The sequence below is a fragment of the Leptonotus elevatus genome, chromosome 4 (assembly GCF_054856555.1).
Source record: "Leptonotus elevatus isolate MCC_2025b chromosome 4, RoL_Lele_1.0, whole genome shotgun sequence".
Classification (NCBI taxonomy): domain Eukaryota; kingdom Metazoa; phylum Chordata; class Actinopteri; order Syngnathiformes; family Syngnathidae; genus Leptonotus; species Leptonotus elevatus.
Genome location: NC_141242.1, coordinates 20,532,234 through 20,555,593, shown reverse-complemented (window position 1 = coordinate 20,555,593; position 23,360 = coordinate 20,532,234). Strand labels below are relative to the sequence as shown.

At 40.1% G+C, this 23,360-nt stretch overlaps 2 protein-coding genes across 4 annotated transcripts in view; one reads left to right on the top strand and one right to left on the bottom strand.

Annotated features, from left to right (window-relative positions):
• itpr2 (inositol 1,4,5-trisphosphate receptor, type 2) overlaps window positions 1-4,030 on the top strand; it is a 68,210-nt gene extending 64,180 nt beyond the window's left edge. For all 3 annotated transcript variants that reach the window (XM_086073072.1, XM_086073071.1, XM_086073070.1), the window contains 2 exons: window positions 1,720-1,881; window positions 3,134-4,030. In XM_086073072.1, coding sequence (XP_085929198.1) covers window positions 1,720-1,881; window positions 3,134-3,214 — 243 coding nt within the window. In that variant the 3' untranslated portion in view covers window positions 3,215-4,030. The remainder of the gene's footprint in view (window positions 1-1,719; window positions 1,882-3,133) is intronic.
• Window positions 4,031-9,421: 5,391 nt separating this feature from the next.
• On the bottom strand, window positions 9,422-19,881 carry sspn (sarcospan (Kras oncogene-associated gene)). Its single transcript, XM_086074035.1, has 3 exons — window positions 19,587-19,881; window positions 15,473-15,559; window positions 9,422-10,609 (listed from the first exon to the last, which is right to left on the bottom strand). The coding sequence occupies exons 1-3, from the start codon at window positions 19,806-19,808 to the stop codon at window positions 10,256-10,258; spliced, it is 663 nt and encodes a 220-aa protein (XP_085930161.1). The 5' UTR covers window positions 19,809-19,881; the 3' UTR covers window positions 9,422-10,255.
• Window positions 19,882-23,360: the final 3,479 nt, after the last annotated feature.

Below are 23,360 nucleotides of genomic sequence, written 5' to 3'. Positions count from 1 at the left end.
ACTCCTCCGACAGAACGCGCCGTGGCGGTGCCAGTCACATCCCACTCGCGCCACCGTTTAAGTCGTCTTATCAGAAGGGGCCAAGAAATATTACACAAGATCAGCTGATGACAATTTGTCTGCGTGATGCAATGTCTCGCACCCACTACACGTTCATGCAGATGCACACACGCACACTTTGTATTACAGGTCCAAGTCCGTTGCGTAATGCCAGTGGTTTGCTTTATTTTCTTCAGTGACATTTTACGTTGTAAGAAAAAAATCAAATAAGATGAGCGTGAGGGGTATTTTTTTTTTGTTGTTGCTCAAGAGCCATATTAGAATTTTTTTTAACTGATAATTGATAATAAATACATTTTTAATTGTTGAAATTTAACTGTAAAAATATCAAAACATTTAATTAAACATTTAAATCATCTTTATTTTACCATTTATATATTACTTAATGTAATATATTAACCAATTTTCACATTATGTAAATGAATACTATCTAATGCGGCACGGTGGCTGACTGGTTAGCACGTCCGCCTCCCAGTGCAAAGGTTGTGAGATCAAGTCCGGGCTTCGGCCTTCCTGGGTGGAGTTTGCATGTTCTCCCCGTGCTTCCGTGGGTTTTCTCCGGGTACTCCGGTTTCCTCCCACATTCCAAAAACATGCATGGCAGGTGAATTGGACACTCCAAATTGTCCATAGGTGTGATTGTGAGTATGGTTGTTCGTCTCTGTGTGCCCTGCGATTGGCTGGCAACCAGTTCAGGGTGTACCCCGCCTACTGCCCGAAGCCAGCTGGGATAGGCTCCAGCAACCCCCGCGACCCTTGTGAGGACAAGCGGTACAGAAAAATGGATGGATGGAATACTATCTAATACTTTTGAATAAAACAATTTTGAAAAAAAAAATAAATTAAGGCAACAAATATGACAGGACTCTTGTAATAGAATGTTTGAATGTAAATGCTCAGCAGGCAGATTACAAAAAAAAAATTTGGGAATCTCACTATTTGTGGTTTTACTTCACCAAAATTTTTTTAAAAATATTGAACTTCTCAAAAATAGAGATTATATCATGGACAAAAAAACATAATGAGCATTTGTTATTTGTTGTCCAATTGGTGGGAGGAATCTTTTTTTTTTAGACCGCCTGCCCTCATTATTGCTGCCCCAATGGAAAAAAAAAAAATTCTAGGCAGTTTTTCTGAACAATCAAATACCTTTTATGTTTCGGTAAAAAATAAAACACTCAATAATACAATAATAATTTATACAAAAATGTGTGTCTCTCAGCCGCCGCATTCAGATGTCATTTTCTATTTGCACAAATGTCTCTTTCACATGTCAGATGACACACTCACAAACGATAACACTCCAATCCAATTTGGGCTCTTGCCGGTTATTAGTCCTAATGAATGTACGACCACCATTGAGCGCCGCCGCGAGACGGAAAAGAGATCACGCTCGGGCGCAAAGCAGAAGATTGTGTTCTGAGAGGGTGATTTTGATTCAAATTTGATGTCAGTTACAAACACCTCCATGTTTACTCTTCCCCTGCAGTCTGGCCTAAAGTGCAGTAGCACTCCCGGAATCACACCCCGCTTGAGGCCGACTGTGCCAAAATTGCCGCTGCCGTCTCCTTGACATTCTGACTCAGCTCGATTGTGACCGTTATTCACTTCATCCTTCCCCCAGTTTCTCTCACACCCTATCTCCCCTTCATCTCTCAGGAAAAGAACTTGGAGTGGTTCCCCCGAATGAGAGCCATGTCTCTGGTGAGCAACGAGGGGGATAACGAGCAGAATGAGATGCGATCGCTGCAGGACAAGCTGGAGAGCACCGTCACGCTGGTAGCGCAGCTCTCCGCCCAGCTGTTTGAGCTCAAGGAGCAGGTAAAGAGCCATTTTCATACTCTATTATTGTACACCACCGTATTAACTCGAGCCTCTTTTGACCTTAAAACATTAGTGGGCCAAGAGGTCACAGGGAATGGGGGATCTGTACCTAATCCTCTTTTAAACAATTTGTTGTCTTTTAGGGACCTTAACTCATTCACTGCCATTGACGGCTTTAGACGTCAAAAATGTATTTTAACTATTTCTATTAGTTTAACATTTTTTTCCACTTTTGTTTAAAAAAAAACGTATGAAAACATAGTTTTTTTTGTATTAGAACATATATAAAATTTGTGATTAATCGTGGGTTAACTAGTGAAGCATTATCGCCCGACGCCCCAAATTTTTTATAATCTTTTCTTAAAAAATGTTTTTACTTAAAAATAAAAAATAAAATATATATATATATATTTTTTTTTTAAAGGAAAGTTATTAAAAATTAAGGGCATCGGGCGATTAAAATTTGTAGTCTTAATTAATCGCATGACTTCACTAGTTAACTCACGATTAATCACAAATTTTATATCTGTTCTAAATGTACAAAAACATTCTATTCTAAAAATTCTAGGCTTTCATACGCTTGTAAAAAATTGTAACTCATAAAAAATAAATGGCAGTGAATGAGTTAATGGAGATCTATTACACATCAAGTGTCTTAATTACTTTGTAGAGGACCAACGCTTTCAGCATGCTTTCCACTCTATTTTTGTCTTGCTGAAAGTAGCCCACGTTTTCCTGTCTAAATGTCCCCTCCTAGAATGGGGTTTAAAAAAAAATAATTTGCTATTTATTCATTGAATGTGGGTATGTCGCTCCCGTCATTACGCACACCACCAGTGAGTGGATGGCATGTCCCTCCCACTTAATGCTGACAAGGATCACAATTAAGTACAATCTCCACCCTGAGTCAAATCTCAAGCAAATGTTCCAAATATACGCTCAACTTCTCTACACGGCTTTCAGACCTTTGACCGGTTAAAAGTCAGTCCGGGGCCATGCGGATGACTACGCTGATGCAAGCGTGACTGGTCGCTCCCATCACCTGCCTCCTCGGCATGTGATCCCGGTCACGGTTTTGTCCTTGTTCCTCTTGCGACACATATGTCAACCTAACGCTCACTGGGGGAGATTGACGCTTCCAATAAACAAAAACAACAACAGCAAGGCGGTCAGCTCGAAGCAGCTGATGCCTGTTATCGCGTGAATCGCGTCCCTCTCTGACCACCGCGCGCTTGTGTGTCCTCCACAGATGACCGAGCAGAGAAAGCACAAGCAGAGGCAAGGATTATTGAGTCCTCCGCAGACAAACCATCACGTCGCTAATCACTGAGGGTCTCGCAACCCTAACCCTGGGGGAACAATACAAACGCATATGCGCACACCTTTCGTTACTTCAACAGTGGCTGACAGATGATTAGTCACAAAGTGCCTTTTTGCATGACAGCGTCGCCGTTTATGGGCCACATCTTCACCTATGTGCCGTTAAGAGGTTGCCTTGCACACTTGCATGCAGAGTGGGCCAGCTCTGTGAATGATTGAGTGGACTTGGCGCGCATCTGCCAGTGTGGTGTTGGTGTGCCCAATAGAGGGTGAAGGGAATAGTCGTGGTAAGATGAGGTGTTTGCTGTCTCAGCCCAAACGCCTTCGTTTTTCTTCACGTCGTCAAATCAGAAAGTGGACTACTGGTACCGAGGTTTGTGCTTAGCTGGAGCTTGGAGGATTTTTCATTCCTTTTAGATTTCTGCTAAGAACTTTTTTTTATAACTGGAGGAATATGTTTGTTTGTTTTACATTTTCGGAATCTTTGCTGCCTTACTCATGTTTTTAAACTGGATTACGGTTTGTTTAAAAAGCACTTTTTCCATATGAAAAGGAGAAACCTGGCCAGTTTGGAGGATTGCCTTGGGTTATGATGCATTCACTGCACCGCATCTTTTTTCTTTCTTTTTACAATTCTGACTTACACAGAGTAATAATTGAATGTGAATACAATTGATAGTTATTACTTGAAAATTTAAATGTTACGTACATTGGCATAACTGGAGACAATAATGAGATTCGTTTTGAATGGGATGTCAGATACAGTAAGCGGTAACTTTTTCTTTTAAACCTTGTCTGTTTAAATAAAGTGAATATATAAATGTGATGACGACTTTTTCTCCCACTTTTTTTACCGTGAACATAACGCGGCCTTCTTCATTCAGGCGTTGCTGTATTTAAACTCTGGCATTTGGTTACTTCTCTAATATTAGAAATGAAACTCTCATGTTGTTGTCATGTGAGCGGTTTCATTCATGTTGCCAATTGGCACACAAGAACTCTACATCAGATTCAACTTTTGGAGTCGCTTGCCAGGCGTGTTTAAATGTAAAAAGTAATTAAATGCACTAAAGTAAATTTTCGTCACCCTGCGATTGACTGGTGACAGTTAAAGGGGAAGTCAATACAACCATTTTCTTTATATTAATATGTTGGATGCCGTATTAAACACGGTATTGTAATTGATATTACGTTTGTGGAATATGAATACAGTAAAGCGGAAATCCATCTCAGGGGGCGGCCATTATGTCACACGTCAACAGAAAATGACTTCTCAGGACTCGGATAGCAACCAATTACAGCTCAGCTTGTGAACGTCACATGACCAAACTCAGAAAACAGATGAGCTGTGATTGGTCATAACCGAACCCTGAACAACTGTGATGTCATTTTCAGTTGGCAGCAAGTGGCAAAATAGCCGCCTCCTGAGATGGATAAAAGTGGTTGGATTTTGTGCATTAAGTTGTTTTTGCACAAATTAGTGTCACGGGTCTAAAGAAACTGCAGCTTGTGATTAGCATTAGCTTCCACAATTCGATGTAACACTAATACAAAGCTATTAATGCTTCACCATCTTCACGTTTGTCCTTGTGTAACCCACATAATTAATGCATCCCACAAAGTCACCCAAGGTGTCCTGACGTTAGGAGACCCCCCCCCCCCCCCCCCCACACACACACACACATCCTAGCTTGCCTGTGCTGTTTACACCAGCAGGCCTGCGTCTGCTCCTGCTGCCCGTGACAGCCATTAAATTTAGCCCACGCAGAGACACTTTGCTTAGCAGCTGTTACTGCGTAGACAAGACGAATAAAGTGCAGTAATCATTGAATAGGGTGGCGTCAGAAAGAGAAAGATAGGGAGGTGACGATCTGTCAAGGGCTCCATTCAGGATGACAAATCTCATACACACTACTGTTTTATTTCTTTATTTTTTTTACTTTTGTTGTCGTTTTGCTTTTATAAACTAGGGAAATGCTGTCACGCACGTTTTCACTTAATGTTAATACACGATTGAAATCCTGATATGCGCTACTTTTTTTTTTTTACTTCTTTTTTTTTGCACCCACACTACTAAAATGCTCAAACCCCACTAAAACACTTCCGCTATTGTAATTTTTCACTTTTCATACACTACTGAAATGTGCTCACTAGTGAAAACTCATTCACACTTTGGTTTGCTATGTGTGAGAGTGTTTTAGTAGCGTGGCAGGCAAAAACAAAATGATTTCTGCATGACGGAATGTACGGTGTGGAAAGTGTTCAATAATTCCTGCTCTATGGGGTAATTTGACAAAAGCATGTCAGTCACCTAATTGTTACAAAAATGTACTCCTTCAACATTATGCTGATGAATTCATATCATTTTAACTTTTAATACGTATTTTATACAATTTTTTTTCTTTACATTTTTGCAAACAATAAATATTTCTTAAAGTGGTAGTCAACCTTAAACATTTTTTTGACAATAATATGTTATGTGACTAGTCTAAACATGACATTCTGATCAATATTACATTTGTGGAATGTGAGTTATGAAGACAAATCCAGCTGTTCTTATCCACTTTAGGGGGCGGCCATTTTGCCACTTGCTGTCGATTTGAAGATGACATCACAGTTGCTCGGGGCTCAGGCAATCAATCACAACTGTTTTCTGAAGCTGAGCTGTGATTGGTTGTTACTTGAGACCTGAGCAACATTGATGTCAATTTCAGTCGACAGCAAGGGGCAAAATGGCCGCCCCCTAAAGTGGATAAAAACAGCTGGATTTTGCTGCTTAACTCATATTCCACTAACGCAATATTAACCATAATAATATATTTAGACTAGTGGGGCTGCGTAGAACATATTAATGTCAAAATAATTTTGGGGGGTTGACTTTAAATACATTTTTGGTATCTTGCATTGGCATTTGTTAGACTGTGCAAATGTGTGTGTTTGCTAAGTAAATATTTTATATTTGAGTGAGCCGTAGTCTAATTCTAATAATTTAACATGTATGTTTTTTGGCATGAGGGAGGATGCCATGTTAATGTTGTGGCCAGTGAATAATGTGGAAATTGTGGGCTGAAACGGGGAACATTAATGGCCAGCCATTTTCAGACCCTCCTTTACCCTACCATGTGGAAATAAATACATATATATATATATATATATATATATATATATATTTATTTATTTATTTATTTATTTTTAAAGACACATTTTGACAAACTGTGCAACCTAAATGGTAATGTTTTGTGTTTTGAGAATCACAGTTGTATCACGGGTCACCAGAAGCAACATCCTGCAGTGTTTTTGTTTGATTGTTAAGGAGGGCGGCGGAAGGTTCCTCCTTGGTGTCCTTTATAAATAAGCCTGCCCCGTGATGACAGGCATGTGACTTGCTGTGTCTAAGCCTTTTGTCGTCACATGTGTCATGACCGCAAAACAACACAAGCACAAAGGTCCCGGCCTTTGAATCATCACCCATGATGCACATTTTTATTATTATAATGTCAACTATTCTCGTTGCGCATGATTTATAATAGACCTGTGTCAAGTAGTTGGCTGCCACCTCCCACCCGAGATATTCGTCAAGACTGATTTCCAATGCACCAGTGCTGGGGTAAAGTGTGCGAAATGATGAATTGCCATGACAGGGCAATCTTTGAGGAAACATTGCAGTTCATTAGCTATGAGAAGTCACACTTGTCAATTAACGGTTTCGATCACGGTCAAATACATGTGAGTTTAAACAGAGACGACATTGTCTCTTGCTGATGCCACATGTTAGTCATACGTTTGCTTTCGGGCATTGGAAGCAGCGCTGGTGTTGAAGACAAACACGAGGCTGTTAAGAGTTTGGTTAGCACGTGTAAGTTGTGCATTTTTGTGTAAAGGGATGTATTTACGTGCACATATGTATACAATAACATCATTGATTGGCCCCACGTATTAAGGCTTTGGGTTTTTTCTATTTACTATCCCCCTCAAGGGCGGCGGTCGACTAAATATAGATGTATTGCTCCGTCTTCTGATTGAATCGTGTTCGGTTGTCGTTTTTTCAAACTTGTTGATCGCTGATGGTGATCGGCCGAAAAATCCACCCTCGGCAGCCCTGATGACCATTTATTGAATATATTGTTAACGTCCTATGCATGGTGTGTAACCTTTAGCCAATATACTGGTTAACGTAAGCCTGTCAATGCATATCCTATACAGCAAATTACCTTTAATAATGCTATCATTATGTTACTATACATTCATGTTAATAAAGTCTCCCAATAATTAAAATAAACATTAATATGCATCACTTTTATTTTCTAGTAATGTCTGCTAATGTTCACATTTTTAAATGGTGGCTTCACCAACATTCCTATGCAGAAAAAAAGCCCAGTGCTGAATTGACTCCCACAGAGTTGATTTGAACTCTTTTTCACACTTTATATAGCTCCACACTCTCCAGAGTTAAAACAACACTCACTATTTCACAATGGGAGAGATGACATTTTTAACTCACTAAGTAGAGTTAAGTTAACACTATAAGTAGACTAATAACTTTTCTCAGATGCATCTGTTTTCTCTCTCTGTCAGTGTTAGTTTGAATCCTTAAGTTTACCCTGACTGAGATTTGATCCCCAGAAAATCTCAAGTCAGCAGCACGACCCACTGAGCCATCCAGCCACCATGACGTTAAGTCTTTGTAAACAACTTCAGCGTGATTACAAGTAGATCAGTTATTCAACAAAACTGCCATGTCATAATTTCACTGCAAACAACTTTGCATTGAAGACCATTAACTAATTGAGACGAGTTGACCGCAATCTCTTCTGTGAGTGTAAATGACTTCATGGGCCCAAACTCCTTTTGTTGAATGTCAGTCTTTCCCAGTGATAAGCAAGGAGCAAAGGAGGATGAGGAGAAAAATGGCGCTTATTTGTCTCTCTCAAACTGCAGAACTTTCAGTCCTTGTCGAGTCATTGTCTTTTTCTTTTCGGGGGTCGTCCTTTGGCGCTGCCGCGGCCTGGGGGGCCCTGAGGTGTTGCACTTGCTCTGTCCTGGCAGGAGTCGACGGCTCCCCTCTTTGGTGGAGATTTTCATGCATGCCAGATCCACCACACCAGCATCTATCGAAACTCAGACACAATCTGCTTCTTCCTCTGGTCATTGAATCGGTGGAGGCTGGTGTCTGTGGATCTCACTCTGCTTCGTCTGTCTTTCCTTCCTTTCCTCAGTCTCTCCTTTGGTCTCTTGAGGTCTCCCTGATTTTTTTGGAATTTAGATGTTTTTGGGGTTGGTGAAGAACTCTGGTTGGTGGCCCGGTGGGTGGTGTCTGGTCGGTGCTGGATTTCACTTTCCTTTGTTTTCTTTGGTCCTTCCTCGGGTCTCCTGACGGCGGTGTTCGGTTTAGGTGAATGGTATGGGATTTTTTTAATAGGTTTTTGGTGAACTAACGAATACACACACACTCGCACGCACACACGCACATACACATACTCACCCACATACAAAAAAAAAAAAAAGAGCAATGATGATGACATTACCGAATTAAACAATACTGAGCTCTTTAAAAAAATAACAATAAAAAAAATAAAAAGTCGAGTCATTGTCGCACCCATGCCATGTCCTGTCGTCATCATTTCCTTGCCTAGCCTTGGTCCTGTTTGGTTTGTTGCTTTGACTTGTGTTTTTGGACATTTGTTGATTTTATTATTTTTGCCAAGTACCTTGTTTGCTTTTTCTTAATTAAATCCCCTTTTTTGACTGCACCCCTGCGCAATCTGACACTTTGCGAAGGAATGTGAATTTTTTTGTGAGGGGACGCAATCTTTGCGAGAGAATACAATTTACCCCCCCCCCCCCCCCCCCAATGTCACTTTAGGGCTCCGTACTGGTAACATCTAAATCAAGTGACTTGGGTGCAAAAAAAAATTGTTCTACAACCTCAAGCACACTGCATTGTTAACTGAATACCTCTTCCTGGAAATAAAAGCGCTTTTTCTTTTGTTGTTTGTTGTTACTGTAGAAGTCAACTTAATGTTGTGGCCTGATGATGTTTTCACAAATAGGGTAACAAATAAAAACCACGCAAGTCAGTGGGGAAAATAAATCCCATTCAATATGTTTTGAAATGTTTTACTTTTGTTGTTTGTTGAGTTTTTGTCAATATCACACATACAACAACATGCCACTGAAAACAAAATAATGTGACTTTCTGGCTGCAAAATAATAAATTAACTCATTTGCTCCCAAAAACGTATACACATTTTCTATTTTAAATATTGTCATGGTCCCAAAAACGTATTTACATGTTTGTTGCAGTTCTAACCTGACGAGGACGCTTAAAGCAATGGTAGTTATTATAAAAAATGACCAGCAGATGGCAGCCGAGTATAAGAGATCAACTAGGGCCATGTTGCAGCAAGCTCTTTTTCCCAGTGTTTTAAACAGGTTTGTGAATAATGATGAAACTTCATGAAGCTATCTTTTAATGCTAATTTCTGCAAAGCGGAAACAGATGCAAATATATTAAAATATATATATATTTTTTTTTTCTTGATGAAAGAAAGAGACTCTAATCTTTATTTTGGTAGGTTCCATGTTTTTATAGCAATAGAACACAATATTATGTGAGTCTTGCAAAATCAGTCAAAATCCAGTAAAATAGCAGGGAGCGAAGGGGGTTGCTTCAGTGAAAATGGCTGGATGTGATTAAGTTCAAAGCAACACATTGATTCTCATGCATATTTTTGCCTGAAATAGTTTCATCATAAATGAAAATAATGTCAGCTTTATACTAAGGGAGATGACAATTAAACCAAAGAAAGGACAAAGTGAATATTTCACAAGATTGAACTCATTAAATGCCATCTTGTGATGGAATAATGTAAAGGTCAAAATCTATTAGAGGAAGCATGCTTGCTTGTGTAATTTTGTGACACACCACTCGCCAGCTGCAACATACGAAAGTGGTACAAAAATGCATTTGAAATATAATACAGTTTCCACACAAGATGGCTATGACATCCCCATAAAGAGCCAAAGTTGGCGTGTCCGCTGAGTCATCCTGTTAGGCTTTGTTCCAGCGCTGGAAGGATCCGATTTGAAGGCCAGAGAAGAAGACTTGGTAGCGGTGCTTCCACATGATGAAGGCGCCCACAGCGCAGAAGAAGGCCTGGCCCAAGTTGAGCACAATCTGGAGCAAGTAGTAGAGCGTGAGCGTCTCTGTGATGTCCTGACAGTCGCGGACGCCATCGTAGGTGAAAGTGCGAGCGATGGGGTCGCGCGGGTCCAACGTGCACACGCAGGCCTCCGTGCTGGGCAGGCAGCTGAAGCTGCTGGTCTGCACATGGTGGTATGCGGCAAAAGCCACAGCCAACAAGGATATGACCAGGCCGATTACGCACAAGGTGAAGTACAGGATCTGTGCGCGGGAGAAAAACATGCATGATCAATATTGTTATTGTGTGAATGCTGAGAGATGTGTATTAAAGTGAAAGTCATCGTAAACATTTTTTTGACAATATGTTATATGTGACCTTACTAGTCTCTAAACATGACATTCTGATTAATACTACATTTGTGGAATGTGAGTTATGAAGCAAAATCCAGCTGTTTTTATCCATCTTAGGGAGCAGCCATTTTGACTGAAGATGACATCACAGTTGCTCAGGGCTCAGGCAACGACCAATCACAGCTCACCTGTTTTCTGAAGCTGCGCTTTAATTGGTTGTTACCTGAGACCTGAGCAACATTTGTCATCTTCAGTCGACAGCAAGTAGCAAAATGGCCGCTACCTGAGATGGATAAAATCTGCTGGATTTTGCTGCTTAACTCATATTCCACTAACATAATATTAACCAAAATACCATATCTAGACTAGTGGGGCTGCATAGAACATATCGGTTGACTTCCCCTTCAAGGGTGTTTTTGCCCCACAATCAAAAAATGTTAAAAAGGTTCAATATTTCTGATCACACAAATTGTGTGGTCAAATCCAACCCATGTAATCGTGACTTGAAACAAATGCCAATTAAGGAAGTGACCTGAAGTTTGTGCTGTTGCTGGACTTCATTGGAGGACCAACTGGTAATGTTGACTGCTTAAATAATGTTAATTATCACAATAATATATATATATATTTTTTTTAAACACGCAGAGTTTGCCATTGCAACATACCAACAAATATGCTAACAGTTAGCTTAGCTTTTCACATTGCTTTGCCTTAATACTCTTTCTTCTTCTTTGTATTTTCTGGCAATCTGGATTATCCCCATCGCACAGTTCTGCCTCCCAAGGTATTAATTGTTCATGAAAAATAATAAAGTACCCACATTGATATTAGACAAATATATATTAAATGGCTAAATGAGTCAAGTAGCTATCTCTTTAAAAATCAGCTTGAGTGTACCCTGCTTAACAGAATGAAATGTGTGTCTGGTGTGGTATCAATGAGTATTACTTGCTTTTGGTATATTGGATTATTTTTTTCCCTACAAGAAGCTGCCTAAAATGACTTCCTAAACTCTAATTCTATTCCAGTTATGCTGACAACCTGTAACAAAACGCCATCTGGAATAATATTCACTCGTGTTAATAAGGGCTTTGAATCCTTTCATACTTTAGCCGAAAAGCAAAGTAACACTTCTTAGTTGCTAGCATACATTTCATAAGAACCATAGTGTTATTATCATTGTTGCACTTTTCTAATGTGGCGTTCATAAGTCAACAACCAATCAAAAGCGCAATTTGTGGCAACAGCCGCATTGTTACTTTTCTCAATCAGAACACATGTGTTCTTCAAGAAGACAGGATATTTAATTAATTGACAGAAAAACAGAAAAATGATGTCCTATGTTGTCTTCAAGAATTTACTTAGCATCCATTTGCTCTGATGCTTCTGAATTCACAATTAGAATGGAATCCGGTGACTCATCCACGCACTCATGTATTAACCGGCTTTTATGGTCTAAATGATTTCTGCATTTATCCTTCTTACAGCATTCATTCACATGACTTGTGTGAGGGAATTGCAATTCGTAGGCTCAAGTTATTTAGGCCCGAATCGCATGATCTCTATTGTAAAGAACGTCTGGAGGGATTTTTATTGCATAAGGCCCAGAGGTCCTCTTGAGATAAAGACTGAATGATTACACTTTAATGGTCAAAGGTCATCTGCACTGTGACCTCAAAGGACATGACTTGAGCATATTATAAAATGACACATGATCCCCCAAAAAACCTGTCACAATGTATTTTTCAGTATGAACTGCATATTTTCTCTGTTTTCCGTCTCCTTGTCTCCTGATTAACCCAGAGAACTCAAATTCGTAAACAGCCGTGCGTGCTGGCTCTGTGCCTGTTGCAGGTTCATTTCAAAGAGATTACCCACAATCCTACAGGGCAAGGCCTGACCCTCAGATCAGGAACCCGGGCTTGTGTGTGTGTTTTGAGCGACCGGCAGTATCTAAAAATACAGTTGTAAAATGTGACAATGGCTTTATGATGTTTATGCAACGTCACAAGCGCAATAACACTTAAGTTTGATCTTAATCCTTCACTTATATAACGGCAGCCCTCATTCGCTGGCATGTTTGTCCTTACTTACGCCCTCCTTATGGATTATGCAAGATGATGAGCGGCGCTTGATTCCAAATGGCATTCTTGCTAATTTTGGAACAGCCGTGAAATCTGAAGCATGGTCTGATAGGAGGGGGGCGCGGTCACAGCAAACGGATCAACAACTGTTTCGTTGGCGAGTCGTGCTTGCATTTGGCCACGAAAAGAAACGGATTCTTGTGCTCGCCTCTGTTCGCTGCATGCATATTTTAACAATCACACACAAATGATGTAGAATCTAAAAATAAGACATTGAAGAATGACTGAAGTCAAACGTGTTTTTTGGCACATGGGTCTGTTGACTGCAAATACTCCCATTCAGCCATTTTCTGCGGCCAGCCTTGTAAAGGCAAATTTAAACTGCTTTTGTATAATCACTATTATTGGCATTGTTGTTTAGTGCAAGTGGTTATAATGTTGTGCTTGGTCTGTGCACATTTTGGTCCTTTTCTTACATAGTACCAGTATTACATTAACATTCATACTTTGAATAAATCAACACGAACCGCACACACACTGTGGATTTCTTATGTGGCCTTCTTGCAATATTTCTTCATGAACTCTTTGAATACAATGAATGCAACCTCTGAATGAAGAGATAAGGACTCTTTCTAGGCCGTATCACTCCTTGATAGACTGATTTGATCTCCTTTAAGATCGCAACTACATACATTCTTGTGAATGAAACTACTCTATGAAGTTATGTCTTTTGCCATTGTCATTTTTTCTCTCTCTGGAGAGAGACTATTTTAGGTTGAGCCCCTTTTCGCTTTCAGGATCACAACATGAAAGGAGTTTTGAGTTTTTTTGGGGCAGATGAACATAAAAATAGAGAATGCTGGGGTAAATGAAGCCATCTCTTGTTTTTCCCTCCTACATCCCCCCAGCCTCGCCCCGTCCCTTGCTCTCACCCATCCATCCACATTTCCCGCTCTGTCCACCTCTCCCTTCCTCAGCATGATATTCTCTCTGTAGGTTCATCCTAAAAATAGTACAGAATCCTGAATTAAGTATTGAGGACCTTGAGCCTGTATACACATTATAATAAATTTTAGTCATAGATTCCATCAAGTGGTAACTGACAATGCACAATGATGCAAACTCTGTTGGAGCTTAAATTTATTATGCTGCTATTAGACATACTAAGCGATTAATTGACAAGTAATCTATTACTTAATAATTTAATCAACAAATATTTTAATAATTGTTTAGGTCGTTGTTTAACTGTCTTTTTTTATTTTATTTTTTTACATTTTTATTATTTACTAATTTTATTTTTATTCATTACATTTTTATTTTAATAATTTAATTGATCAAATCCCTCCGCAAACTTTGGAATTCAATATTTGTGGAGTTTTTATCATGTTCTTGACATAAATAATGTCTTATATATATATTTAGTCATGTTTAGTGCTAAAAAAAATAAACAACTAAACAACAATTGAGCAATCACATGAGAGGGATTGACGTTGTACTCACCAACCTTTTTGAAAGGGATGTGGTTACTGGCTTGGACATTGTTTTCCAAAGTCAAAGTAAATGTTTGCAAGGGTCTTTGGATTGAGCACAAACGATCAATCAGTCTGCTTTCATGAACAATAAGAGAAATCAGAGAATATAATTAGGGCTGGCAATTTTATTTTATTTTATTTATTTATTTATTTTTCTAAAGAGCTCAGTATTGTTCATTCGGTAATGTCATCATCATTGCTCTCTTTTTTTTTTTTTTTGTATGTGGGTGAGTATGTGTAAGTGCGTGCGTGCGTGTGTGCGTGTATTCGTTAGTTCACCAAAAACCTATTACCCGGGGGCAGAAGGGGAGATGGGGGCACCGGAGGACGGCCGGCACCCCCGAACCCCAGGCCCAGCGGGGAAAGGCCCCAGTCGTCACTCCAGCGTTCTTAGTGAAGGCTAACCCCTGTTACTGAGTCCGCCAGCTCGCCGACTGGCGAACTCTACCCCTAAACCTTGAATGTGACCCCACCCATTGTATATACAAGTGTGTGTGTGTGGTGCATTAAAATTGGGAGCAGGTGAACCGGAGCAGAAGGAAATGATATCCCCACGCTCCAATCCACCCGTCTCCCAGGCATGTCAGTGAGTGTATGTGGTGCATTCAAAAAATAAATAGGGGGGCGGCACTGCTCTATACTGCGGTCTGCCCCAACCGATGGCACCCCACCCCGGCAATTTTTGATTCATAAGAGCTCAGTTTGATTCGATTTCAATTTTTCCCGATTCGATTTGATTTACTTCAATTCAATCCTGTCCATTTTATCGACGGAATAATCAATAGAATAATAAATTCTAAGAATATTTGATAGTCCTAGTTGCTATACAGCTAAATTAGATGGCTACCAGATTGAATTTATTATTTATTATTATCCGCCACAGTTCATATGGTGCACTTTTATGCTATCTTTAGCACCCAGTTTGGGAGCATGGAGGGGGTGGCGTCATAAACATAAACATAGTCACATGATCATCTTTTGAATGGTTTATTTTCTTAGCAAAAAGTGGTGGCTCATTTTGCACCTATGCTCAATTTACCACAGTCTCCCTATGCCGTTTCCATGGTTGTAAATGAATTAGAGGACCTTATTGATTTCTGCGCGACAAGACCGTCAACATGACCACATCCTGTTTACTCGTGTACATATAGACCCACCTTGAAAATGAACTGCGCAGTGGAGCGCTCATCTGGGCGATTGGTGACACAGTACAGGATGAATCCCACAATGGCAACCAAACATAGCTGCAAAACAATACAGACACCTTAGCGTCATTCATTTAAAAAATAATCACTTTTGAAATTGATCATCTTGTGCGTGTGTGTGTTTGCTTTGGGTCCTGAAACACAACACATTGTTTTGCTCGAATTTTGACAACTGCCAGTAATTGATTGCATATTAAGCGATGACATGACTCTGTCGAACTTCCACAGACACTGTCTTTCTTTCACACTCTTTCCACAGTGCAGTTGGAGTCTTGTGACTAACGTGCAGCTTCTAATTTCACGGTTATTCCCAGGTTCTTAAGCACTCAACAACAGTCTCTGGAAAGTTTTTGATGACCTCGGTGTTTTTCACTTGGATTCGTCTCGTGAGAAGCTAACTCGGGACGTTGATGACCAGGGATGTTTTCGACAGCAGATTACATCTTGGATAGACACTAAGATAAGGCGGAAACAAACAAAGGCTGTGTTGTTCAACTTAATGTGCGGACTCGAATCACATGACTTGGAATTCAGTCGTCTTGGCTTGACTTGACTTGACTTTGACGTGAACTCAATGAGCTCTATTTTCATAGAAAGCGCAGATGTACTTGGCGTACAAACTGGTGCATTTGGATTTTCCTGCCAGGATAAGTCTAGTTTACCGTGTTTGGGAATCTGGAAGACCACATGACACATTAGACCAGCTCGGAGTAGGTCTAAGTTGTGGCGTAGGTTGTGTGATGGTGAATTTGGTGACCGAGTCGCAGCCAGACAGATTCTAGGCTCTGTGAACATGTGTGTTGGATATCATCGTATTTCATTCATAAATAGGACAGCAGAATGCAATACACCCTCTGAAAGAAATCAATTCATTGAACACATCATTATTATTATTGTTATTGTTTGCTAAAGGTAGTTTGCGTATGTCGATCTTCTGCATGGACTCCAGCAAGTTTATTTCTGCTTCTGTAATGTCAAAGACTGTGCGCACTTCTAGCTCGCTGACTTGGAAGGGAATGAGTGGAGCCTCTTACATTTGAAAATCTATTCCTTATTATAGCATGCCTTTTTTAAAGATTTTTTTTCAATTGTCAGCAGGGTTTTTATAGTTTTGGAATCTTCATTATAGTTTTGTAGTATAGTTTTTATTTCATTTTGAGTTTTGTTTTTTTGAATTAAGTTAGTTTTAATTAGTATTCAGGGCGGTTCTGTTAGTTTTTATTAGTTTTAGTCATTTCAAAAATGCTTAGTTTTAGTTTAGTTTTAGTATTAGTTTTCTTTTTCTTTTTTAATGTGTATTACTTGTGTGCAACATTTAAATTGACTACTGGTATTTTAAGCACTTCCACAGTTAACTATAGGCATAGAATGATGAAATCTTTCCTTTGACACAATCACGATGTAATTTCTTATGAAATATGAGTTATTTCGGTGGCTATTTTTCTTAACCGGAAGTCAAACGCTCGGTTCAGTAAAACCCCGCCTCTGCCGCGCCCCTTTCATGACGTCGTCCGATCCGGCTTAATCGCGCAACGGCCACGATACATCGCAATAGCTTTTAAGCCGATTTTTAAAATGGACTCTAAATCTCTGCGTTTGGTCATCAATTCTTGAATAAACTATTGAAACCAAACGGGTCCTTGCCGCAAGAAATGGTGGAAGTGGAGGGGAGCAGAGAGGTTAGAGAAAAGAAGGAGGAGGGAAAAAAAGCACCACAGCGGGTCACAAACCGCATCATTTAAATTCATCAGTGCAAATGTTTTACTTGTAGTTTAGACCAGTGTCAGCCAATGGAGTTTAAGACAGCTAATTGTCATTTCATTGCACTTTGGCATCGCAAATGTGAAGAATAATTGATTGCTTTGAATTCATTTGGACAGAATGTTTATTGATAAAGGCTACTTTTGGCATTATCCCATGGAGGGGGGTCTCAGAGAAAGTGGGCGTGCGTTTAGTCCGCAGAGGCGGCGCGGGGGTGGGGCCGCACGCAATGACGTCAAACCGCGCCGACAGCTCGTTTTCTCAGGTTGGGAGGGGCTGGTGCTTGGAGAGCAGAATCACCTTGAATTTCTCATACAAGGGCGAATGGAGGAAAAGAGAACTTAGGTCATGTTTTTGGTGAGGAATTAGCATTTTAACATGGCTAAAAGCTCCAAAAAGTTGATTTCTCATGTAGCAGTCCCTTTAATACATACCATGGTAAAATGAAAAAAGCAACACACGTCTTATTTAGCGTTGCGTTTCGGCAGCCAAAGCTCGCCATTAGAGCCAAAAGTCAAACACGCAAAATTGTCGCAGAGGAATGACGTTATCTGAAGGTGCTTTTCTATTGGCTGCTGCTAGATGACATTTCTGTGCGACACACTTTCAAACGTCCTTATTGCGGCTAAAATCAAAACAATATACTTCAATCACATTTAAAATCAACATAAATTTATTACCAAAGCTAAGGACATTTTCACTATAATTTTTGTTAGTTTTAATTAATTTTGTAAATGTTAGTTTTTTTAAATAGCATTTTTGTTTTTATATTATTTCATTAAGGAAAATGTTTTTTATTTTTTGCATTTTAGTTATTTCGTTGGTTTGGTTGTCAGTCTATTCATACATTTTAAGAGCTTCATGTGATCAAAAAAGTTTTATCTTAAAGTTAACCAACACACCCCACATCATACATCTGGATAAATTGACTTCATGCAAACTACAGGTATTGTAAAAGGTAACTTAAGAATTTCATTCAAACAATTTTTTGTACTATATTTTATTGGAACTTTGATCTCTGGAGTCACCACTGATTTTAGCAGCAACCGTCCAAGTTCTTCCAAAGTCTTTGCTTTGGTACAAAATGCTTCTTTCTTTAACCAACCCCAAAGGGTGTTAAGTTGGGGCTCCTGGTCACTCATGTCACTACACGATGGAGTCATAACTAAGAAGTATTTGAAAGTAGGGAGTTATTTTTCATCCACCCTAACTTCTCTGACAGTGTCAATGAAAACGGAATATTATTCAAGTAAAAAACAACAATGACAGCGGCAGTTCGCTTTCAACTGATGATGCCGACATTCAGTTTGCCTCAAGTGACAGTGTGGCTCTGCTTAGTTCACATGTATAATTACGTGCATGCTTGTCCTCTCAATATAGAATGTTGGTTGAACTTTCTGGCTTTTTTTCCCCCCGAGTCCGCCAGGAGAAGGAGGGTCACCACGCTTGAGACGGAATGTGGTGTTCGATTATGTGGCTGGTTTGTCTGAGAAAATGAGAAGGATGTTCTCCAAACATAACATACTGTATAGACGCAGCAACACCCTTCGGCGAGAGCTGGTTTACTCTGACAAATTCCCAAGAGACAAACAAACTCGGCAATATCGTTTATGAAGCGCAGTCTGTCACATTCTGGACAGAGAGGTCTGATGGTTTGGAAAAGCTGTGTTTCTCAACCCAGGTCCTCGCGCTTTCCATGTCTCCCTATTCCAACACAGCTGATTCCAATGACAGCTCATCAGCCAGCTCTGGAGAAGCCTGATAACGATCCTCAGCTGCGTTGGACATGGGAAACAGGCTGGATAGTGTGACTCAAGGACACTGATCTAATCAACCGGTCGCACCTGACAAAAACAACAACAACCACCATGTGACATACAGTGGGGAAACTCCACACGTATGATTTAATGTGAAATGTCCTCACCAACCAGGAAGCGTTCATTTGCTTCCATTCACCCTTTTGCGGTTTAACTGTCTGTGCACTCGTGGGCGGACACTTAAAGGAAGTCAGCGACTGTTTTTGTTAGAGTCGTGTAAGTCGCATTGCGAAAGGTCAAAGTGGCATGTTTCACTTGCGAGGTTGTATCGGATTACTTATCAAACAACACAAGTTGAATCGGACATTGACAGTTGAATCCAAACTACTTAGACTAGATCTTTGTGTGCTAATACCAGTGAAGTGAGGCCATCACCGGACTTGCAGTGTGGAGAAAATAGAGACGCATTTCCTTACATGCACTCGTAACAAGAAACCAGAAGCGTCCATGCAAGGAATGTAGAAGGTGAGCACAAAGACGGCGCTTACAATGATCCCAGCCCAGTGCGGCGTCTCTCTGGCCAGGAGTGACGGGCTGATGGCCAGCATGAGGAAGGCCACCACTGTGACGGCGACCCCCAGGAGCAGTTGCGACAGGGCCACGAGCAGAGGGAAGCGGCACACTCGGCACTTGCGCTCGTCGTCTGCCGTTGGGCTATCTTCTCTCCTCTTTCCGCCATCCCTCTGCTCGGAGGAACCTTTCTTGCCCATGTTTCCTGTCGCTACCTAACGGTCCGCACCTCTCAGTCCTCACCGCTTTTTTGGAAAGGAGCTCGGAGCCTCCCGCCCCCACCTCTTATTCCCCTCCCTGCCCAGGCCTCCTCTCACCATAGCTGCTATTTGGAAACAGGAGGCGCTGAACTAATATGGAAAACATTTGGAAGGGATTCCTTGAGTGGCTCCGGTGCCACATATAGAGCAGGCGGTTTACAGTGGAGCAAAGGAAGAGGAGGGAATGGCGGCAGAAAGTCGCAAAGGGGGATTCCAACGTACCACTGCGATGGCGTGATCTGAAGTATGCGTGCGAAAGAGAGTTTGAAGTTTGAAGGGGCAAATTTGCGGGGATTTTTTGGGGGGAGGCTTTATAAAGTGGGAAATTTGCGAGAAAAAAAAATCAGAAACGTAACTTACCACTTAACCACGTTTTTTTCTTGCATATCTGCCACTTTATAAAGTTGCAAGTTTGCCACTTTATTGGGTCACAAATTTGCCACTTTATAAAGTGGCAAATTTACGAGTTTTTTTTCTCTTGCAAATTTGCCACTTTATAAAGTGGAAATTTGTGAGTTTTTTTGGGGAATAATACCCCCCTCTAAAAATATATACTGTATATATTTATAAGTGGCTCTAATACGCCGTCGTACTATAGGGCAAATCGTTTAAGATTTTATTAGATTTTGTGGTGGTTAAAAACCTGTAGCCCATCAGTATATATCAGCCCCTGCAAAGCAGCCCAAACACGATAGGAGCAATCGTTATGATCATTTTTAAATCAGTTACTTGGAAATAATTCATGTGATGTTTTCACAATTTTTGCTTGTAAAAATGAATTATCTTTATTCACCATGGTGTTATGAAGTGAAATGTTTTTAACTTGTTTAATTGCAAAAAGTTCCTGTTCGGATAATGGATGGATGGATGATTTGCATCTTTGCAGATTTAGAAAAGCTTTACAGTATATGGTAATGGGTCATTTTGATTGTTTGGCGTCATAAGCCCATGCGGGCTGAGCATGCTATTGGATGCATGACATTAAAAAACAAGACAAATGTAAAATGTATAAAACAATTGTATTAGTAGTAGATGTCATTTTTAGTAGCGGTATATGCTGCGGGCCGCCTAAAAATGGTTGGTGGGCCACAAACGCCCCCCCCCCCCCCGGGCCATAGTTTGAACACCACTAGTATAAAAAAATATTGCTTTAATTGAGAACTCAAAATTGACCGTAGGTTTGAGCATGAATGGTTGTTTATACATTCCACCTAAATATGTTACAAACACGGTGTACAGTCAATGCTAAGGGTCCGGGGTTCGAAATGTTGGCTCTGGCCTTCCTGTGTGGAGTTTGCATCTTCCCTGCATGTTTGCTTGGATTTTCTCCCACATTCCAAAAAACGCGCGTGAGAGGTCAATTGAATTCAATTCTAAATTGTTCATAGGTTTGAATGGTTGTTTCTAGGGGTGTGAATTGCCTAGTACCTGGCAATTCGATTCGATACCGATTAATCCTGACACAAATCTATAAATTGATCATTGCGATTTTTTTAAACTAAAATTTAGAAAATACTAATCAGTAAACTTGTACATGTACACTGTAAGATTTGTATGAAAATGTATTTATTTATCTGAAAATTCATGTTTATAACTGAGCTACTGCATTTAACAAACAGTTTGCAGTCTGTTTCATGTGTGAACAGCACTGAAATAAAATATTAAGGCTTAATGTTCCATTAATATAACATTCTTCCTTTTTGCTTAACTCATTCACTGCCATTGACTATAGACGTAAAAAATTCATGTGAACTATTTCTATTAGTTTAACAATTTTTCATTTTATTTCATTTTTTATGAAAAACTTTTTTTATTGTACATTAATAACAGATATTAAATTATCATGCGATTATTTACGATTAAACGCCCCTTATTTTTATTTTTTTTAATTAGGTCCGTCAGGCGATTACATTTTTTAAAATTGTAATTAATCACATGACTTCATGATTAGTCACTAATGTTATATCTGTTCTAAATTAACAATATTTTTTTTTCTAGGTTTCATACTCTTGTTAGCAAAAGTGGATTTTTTGTTTTTTAACTGATAGAATTTGTTAAAATGAATTTTTGACGTCTATAGCCGTCAATGGCAGTGAATGAGTTAATATGTGAATCCTAAACCTAAGTAAGACGTTTTGTTGAATATTCCCATAAAAAAATTATGTTTAAAAATCGATTCGGTCGCATATCGAATTGATTCTAGAATTGCGCGCTGTAATATTGCCATATATTGCCGAATCGATTTTTTCCAACACCCCTAGTTGTTTCTGTTTGCCGATCATATATTTCCCCCGTGATTAGCCGCATCTCACCCAGAGTCACTTTGGATCGTCTTCAGCTCATCTACAAAAAAAAGATGCTTAGATTTGTATACACTTTAATTGAGCAATAAAAAAGAAGAAGGTGTACGAACTGCACCGCCTGCTGAGCTCAATAAAGGAGTGTGATGCACGTGTTCAGGCACACAGCTGGGCTGCTGCCATGGTTACAATGCACCGCATGAACGCACGTTTGCGTGAACAGGAGCACACGTTCAATATTTGAGCCCCGTGTTCTCTTTATTTACATACTGTAGACTTCTGTAAAGACTCAAGTTTGCTGTTTTTTGTTTAAAATGTGAGAAAAAAAACATGCTTCTATTTGACGGCACCGGGTTGGATTTGTTTGTCCATTTGAAGCTTTGACTTGCTTCTGTGACAACCCATTCTTAATCGACAGGATTTAAAAGGATGCTGGTACACAACACAAGCTCCATAAAGACGTGGGTGAGAAAGTTTGGTGTGGATGAACGTGACTGACCTGCACTGCGTCCTTACCTCAACCCAATAAAAGGCTTTTGGGATGAATTAGAGTGGAGACTGAGAGCCAGACATTCTCGTCATCGGTGTGTGACTTCACAAATGGGCTTCTGGAAAAATGGTTAAAAATGACCATGAACTCCCCCCTAAACCTTGTGGACAGCCTTCCCCGGAGAGCCGAAGCTATTCTAGCTGCAAAAGGTGGACGGACGTCATACTAAATGGGATGGATTTAGCATGGGAGTCACTTAAGTTCTGTTCCGGCTCTGAAAAGTTTTACCTGGGGTGGCGAAAGGGGTGGAGGAGGCTCTGTTTTTATTTATTTTTGTTAAGAGTTTTGAGAGTCTTCACTTTATTTCCAATGCTAAAGCCACTCTGTGGGTTATATCAAAGGAAAAGTACACACTTTGGTGAATAGATGAAAGCTACAAGGCCACATTTCAGCCCGGGTTACCTGAAGCTGAAGCTAAGAGTGCATGCTCACCGTCTTATTTCGAGCCGATTAGAACTGGCGAATGATAAACGACGGCATCGCTGACTCCGTTTTGTATAACATTTTAACAAGTCTGTGCAGCACAATCATGTCTCCACATTGAGACCCAAAGCAAGTCAACGTAATAAACTGACAATCTATAAAGAAGTGACGGCGGGAATGTGAGTGTGAGTAATTGTCTATCTCTGTGCCCCGTGACGG